Source organism: Falco rusticolus, chromosome 6 (assembly GCF_015220075.1).
Source record: "Falco rusticolus isolate bFalRus1 chromosome 6, bFalRus1.pri, whole genome shotgun sequence".
Lineage (NCBI taxonomy): Eukaryota > Metazoa > Chordata > Aves > Falconiformes > Falconidae > Falco > Falco rusticolus.
Genome location: NC_051192.1, coordinates 9,841,444 through 9,847,658, shown reverse-complemented (window position 1 = coordinate 9,847,658; position 6,215 = coordinate 9,841,444). Strand labels below are relative to the sequence as shown.

The 6,215-nt window shown below is 43.8% G+C and overlaps 1 protein-coding gene across 1 annotated transcript in view; it reads right to left on the bottom strand.

The window, feature by feature from the left end:
• PCNX2 (pecanex 2) overlaps positions 1-6,215 on the bottom strand; it is a 159,630-nt gene that overhangs the window by 8,700 nt on the left and 144,715 nt on the right. The window contains exons 29-32 of the mRNA XM_037391395.1: positions 3,214-3,358; positions 1,779-2,009; positions 1,169-1,443; positions 19-203 (exon numbers count right to left, since the gene is read on the bottom strand). Coding sequence (XP_037247292.1) covers positions 19-203; positions 1,169-1,443; positions 1,779-2,009; positions 3,214-3,358 — 836 coding nt within the window. The remainder of the gene's footprint in view (positions 1-18; positions 204-1,168; positions 1,444-1,778; positions 2,010-3,213; positions 3,359-6,215) is intronic.

The following is a 6,215-nucleotide window of genomic DNA, read 5'->3' as shown; positions in this document are numbered from 1 at the left end:
AGTAAATTGTGCAAATACCTGCACGCTGGTGGACCTCTTGAGATGAAGCTTGCAACTGAGGGGTTCCATCTCTGGTAGGCTGCGAGCTGCTGCTCTGGCTTGAATTGCCTGCAGAATTGCTGCTAGAGGAGGATCCCCCTCCACTATCCACCTCTTCAACATTACCCCTCTCATGGTGAGCTGCGTGGCAGTCCTTCCGCATTCTGTTGGCAGGAACACACGCACGGTCAGCCATTTACTGTGCATGAAAATCCGTGCCACCAACATTAGGAACCCCCAAAATGTGTAATTGTACTCTCATACTGCTGCAGGTCTTCTAATGTTTTATGAGACAACAAAGATGATGATGTGGTAAGCTTATTTGGAATACAACTGTATGTGACACAACCCAAATCTTTCCTTGTCTAAGTGGCTCTGGAGCCCTGCAGGACCTTAGGATTCTTTAGTATCACAGCGATCTCTAAATATCAACTTCTGCATGAGGCAACCAAGTAGCAAACAGGAGGAGCAGGCTGGGGGGAGCTCAGTGGCATTTTATCATGGGGCTAAGCACGCAAGCTGGCTCCCATAGTCTCTCCGTGGTCGCCTGCCTCTCTTCAGCCAAGTGGTGATAGGGCAGGTGGAATGAGACAAGAGTGAGTTATTGCTATATGAAAAAGTGCATGTAGGAATGAGAGATGGAATGTGTCACATACTGATCGTGCATACCTAGGGGAAGTCAGGCAGCTTTGATGGATAGTAAGTACATTTTCAGGTATGTTTTGGTCAAGAACAATGACTTGGGAATGGTCATTTATACTGCCAAAGCTTTGGAGCATAACCCACCGACACACTTCTTCATGTTCTGACATGTCACCGAGTTACAGAAAAGATACCCTTATTTACAAGGCATAAGCAGTAAAATTCCCTCAAATAAGGGAAATGTCTGTGTGCTAAATGATTTGATAATGAATCTTGTTGAACATGGAGGAAGCTTTGCTTAAAAGGCGTGAACAAGTTAATGAATTTGCTTTCTGCTGTATCTGTAGGGCCATTTGATGTTATATTCTGAGTTATTTGCAATTGATTTTTTACTCATAGATAACAGTACGGAATTACTCTAACAGAAAACACAGTGGAAGTGAGACAGCAAGGACTCTAGCTGCATAGACAAAATTTAACCACCTACCTTAACCATTTGGATCTGAACCACTTTTTAATGTTGTCCAAACTGACAGGTCCCCCCCAAATGTTCCTCAGTTGGCTGTGTGTCCCAAGGTACGAGGTGGTTAAAGGGGAAACGTACATTGGATATCCCAGTGGCTGATCACACGAAGAATTAATTAAGTTCCGCAAGACCTGTTTATTGTTCTGGATGCTTCCTCTCTCCGGGTTACGATTGCGTAAGAAAATAAGCTCCTGCTGCTGCCCAGCCCAAAGCCCTCTGACGCACTCCTTGTTGACCTACAGGTAGGTTAAAAATGCAGATGATGTGAAAACGTTCGCTACTTAAGCTGCAGAACTACACAATTTAGGTAGAATGGCCATAGCTGTGCGGGCAAACGCCTCATGTCTTCGCACCAGCAGGTTTTAGGAACTTTTGCAGCTACTCCCTAGTAAAGTCTGGAATGGCAGTTCAGATACACAAACATATAGGTGCAAAATGGAAGTCAACTGAAGACAGCTCGTTTAGCCTCCAGTCCCTACTCTGTTAAACTCCTTTTGGCCAAATTACCCAGAAATAATATTAGTTACCGCAGCCCTAAATTCCTGCAATATTAGAAAGATGGCGTATGTACCTTGATAACCTTGAAGCTCAGGTAGCTTTTGTGGAGCATGATAACTTTATATTCATCTGCTCCTTCATCTACCACGTGTCTCAGGGTTAGCAGCTCCTCTCTGTTGGAGAGTACAGCGCTGCGCCAGGCCGGGTCCCCTTCGTGACAAATCACCACCTTTTCTTCAAAAGACTGTATTGCTTCATACAAAACTGCTGGGTCCTCGTACTCATCTGGGCAGGTGAACTGGTCCTGGTAGTACAGGAAAAATTATTGAAAATGTCAGGTCTGTTTATGAAAACACAAAAACTATTAACAGTAAACAAAATCCTGGTTTTCAAACAGTTGCCAGCTTGCCCGCCCCCCAGGTGACTTGCTATTTGATACAGAGTGTCTTTGTGGAAGTAGAAGAATTAATTTAACAGTCATACAGAAAGGTAACGTTTTTGTCTTACTGTAACCTGTTCTGATCTCATGTTTCCACTGGACAAAGGCACCTAGAGAATGCCAGCTTACCCACTTTCTTTTTGTAAAGTGGGAAGCCACAGGAGGCAGAGTTTTCGGGTTAGCCATGGGAGATCGGAATCACGTGAGGCGTTCCACAGTTCTTGTGGAAAACTTTATTTTTATTCACAAAAAACCACCAACAAAAGCACAGACTGGGAATCCATCAGCAGATATCACAATATTGTGTTACTGCTTTAGCTGTCACAGAGCAACATGGCCAGTGATAACATTCATTAAGTTATTGTGTCGAATTCTCAGATATTAATACACAGCAGTTCCACTTCAGTTACATTCAGAGCTATTATAAATAGCATGCATAACAAAAGCGTATTATACTAAATCATAACGTGCCAGAGCAAGAACAAAATCAACTCCAAGCTATACAAGGGTTGACCTGAAGAAATTGGAGCAACTTCAGTGGAGGTGTGCCAGATTTTTACAACTGGAAACAATGGGGTCAGAAACAGCCTGACATCATCAAACAAACAGCTGTGACACTAACCCTTCAAACCCCTCTCCTCTCAGCTGTGTCTTTTAACATATGGAACCATTACATATGTAATTGCCATTCACGAAAGGATTAATAAATTAGCAATGAGATCAGTCTAATCAATGTATTTCTTTTCGATCTAAAAACCATCTTTATAGTGTCCACACAAGTAAAGCATGCCATGACTGTCAGTTTTGTTTTGATGAAAAATGCGGGGTCACGTTCTGCAATACGAATGCTTTCAAATGGGCAGGAAGGGGGCACAGAAAAGAAGATCAAGTGAATGCATAATAAATAAATGCCAAGTTTTTCCATTTTGGTTAAGGAAATTTCTCACAATAAGGCAACAAATACTCCCATTTCCCTTTCTTTTTTCCTTTGGACAGTTTCTAAGGTTTCCTGTGTTTCCCTAAGAAAACAGATATAATAAACAAGTTAAAAATTAAAAAATGACCCTACCTGGTGTAGTTTCAGAGACATTCGGATTGCCGGGGCAACAACCTTATGCAATAGATCCATGTCCGCGAAGACCCACTCATCTTTTGCTGCTATCCGAAAGTCTCCTTTAAACAATGCATGGAGCCCATAAAGAAAAGAGTCCAAGCTGTAAGAGGAAGGCAGCAGTCACTCGCAGAAATCATCCCCATCTCACCAAGCCAGACCCCTGCCAGCCGCCGACCACGTGCTGAGCCGCAGTGACTGGTGGCCCGCCGGCACAGGGTGAGCTCCTCCCGTGGGTAGAAAACAGAGGGCACGTCGCCTATTTCTAATGGAAAAACATTCCTCGGGGTAGGTTGCTTTCCTTCTGCTTGCGCTGGAAATGACTGGCCGCAAAATGAGTGTGGCACCTGGAATGGAGGATGTCCTAAGGATGGGCGGCTGGGTCAGGGCACGCCTCAGGGCGCTGCTTCTCTGCAGCTGTGCCACAGAGACCAGGTCAAAGAGTGCCAGCTGCTCTGCAATCCCTGCGCAGGTGGCAGCAACTGCCCCCTCGTTTGAAAGTTTATTGTTGGGCCTGTTAGCAGTTCTCCTTGTAAGGTAAAAATTAAAAAAAAACAACCAAAAAACAGCCAACCAAACAAAAAAAACCACAAAAAAACCCCAACAAAAACTGACACCAAAAAAACCCCACCCAAACCGAAACAAAAAACAGCTGTAACAAATATTTTCAGCAACTCTGAGACTTTTGCCATGAAACTCAAACCCAGACATGAACATTAAAACAGATGGACTGGAAAAAAAACCAAGTTATGTTTCAGGAACTGTTCAGCAAGGCAGGTGAGAACACGAATCACAAGGCAGGCATCGCACACTGAAACCATGAGCCCTAAACCAAACGTGATCTGGGTGTCCTCTGTCTAATACAAGAAACTCCATACAACCACTTCTGCCTGACCTTGGATGACAGTTTGCCTGGACCTGAGACTTAAGCAAGAGGTAACAGGTACAAAATCAAGTAGTAGTTAGAAATTAGAAAAAACGGAGGGTTTGTGAAGGGAAACACCCAGCCCTCAGCTCCATCCTGCACCCTGAACCACGAGCTTCCCACAGCACCACAGCCACCTCTATAATGCTTGTAGCCTTATACATTCAGGATGTATATCTGTTATATATCCTATCCATTACAGGACTGCCGTCCTAATGCTGCTCTGAAAAAGCCATCTCAAAATTAAGGCAAACGGGCAGCTCCTGCAAACCTACAGGACATGGTTTCATCTACCTGCCAAGATCCTACTCAGAACAGTTGATTTTTCAGATGGTAAAGGCTCTGAGGAGAAGCTGCATTAAGATGTCAGCGGTCTTCATTACCGCCCAGGCTTTCTCTAGAGAACACACAATCTTTTCACGTAATTGAGCTTTCTTAATTATTTAGGGGGGGAAAAAAAAAAGTTTTAATTTTTTTTTCTCTTCTCCAAAAGAGGGAGAAGAGAAATTGGGAGACTTCCCAGCCTATCTTCATTTCAAACGCATTCTTAGTTTTGCCCTTAGTGGGTAGCACGTTTTAGAAATTAAAAGGGAAAGATATATATGTTGTTACCAGAAAAACAGCTGGATACCGATTTTCTCTGCGAAAGCACCGTGTTAATACAAATCGACTAATCAGTGGGACCAAGGCCAGTCAGGAAGACGGGGCCACTGTCCCTGCTGGGAATGAAGAGTACAGGGACGCGTTTGTGAATTCATAACCGATTTGCACCTATTAGTATTAAGTTACCTATTAATACATGCCTGTGTGAGACAGGCACTTACACTCCGATCTTCAAAACATGCAGGCACTGATTTCAATGGGAGTTATTATGTGTCTTCAAGAAGCGGGTCCTGATCCCCACTGACATTCAATCAATCGTCTCCACAATTTGGAAAATGATAATATATCCCAATCCTGCTTAATAGCTAGGAAAGCCCTAGAATAAACCAGCTAGGGGAAAAAGAAAGGTGGGTGCAGCCAGTGTGGTGAAATACGTGACTATCATTTCCTTTGAAAAGGCTAGAAATCAGGAAGGGTCCTTTCAACTCGCCCACCCAATAGAAAAAATCCAGCTGAATCCTTGCCTGAAAAATTCCCACTTCGGTATCTAAATATTCTTCCCAGGATGAAACTGAAAAATCTACCCTGAATTCTGCACCTAATGATGATGTGTAGTATAGTTTTTCCCCACGTAACACCCCCTGTATTTGCTCTGCAAAGTTGGCTGGGATGATAGGAGAAGTAGGCAGGAGAGCAAGCTGTTTTCTACATCATTAGAGGCTCTCGGAGCCAAATCTGAATACCAGAGCAGACAAAGAGTTTGCGTTCACATCCAAGTGTCTTATAGGCATCAGCACATGCGAAACAGGCTGCTGCAAACAGCAATGTCTGCTGGAAGCAAGGCCAGGACGAGGACAGCTCTGCACGCCACAGCTGAGCATCCGCAGAGGGAACAGGGGGAAGCACCTACAGCTCTCGCTGCACTTACTTAGGGAAGAGTCCTCCACTTCTCATCCCTCTGCGTAATAAGTTCTCTCACCAGCATTTTTAAGAACAGGTATGACTGCTACAAGGAGTAAAGCAACAGTGGCAGTAGCTGGGAGAGGCTGAGAGTCAATTATTTTATAGACCGCGTTTTCCAACAGAGAGGTCTGGAGGAGATCGCTGTATTCACAACACTGTGGACATCTTTTATTCTCCTGCCAATTGTTATGAGGCTTTTGGGGACAGACATTCTGCCTATAATGTGACACTATCTCAAGCCAGTACTGTAACATGCAGCCCTTAATCCACCGAAGATACAGCTGTTGTTATTCTTCCCATTGTTAATGCTCTCTCCTGAAGACTCTAATGAGATTATAAGGAAGCTGTAAAGCCAACAGCTTTGATCTCGGGCCTCACTCAAGGTTGTTGCTGCTTTCTTGGCCCAGTTTTAACATACCTCAGTTAGTAATCTGCTGTAGTTACAGGCTCATTCAATATATTTTAAAAA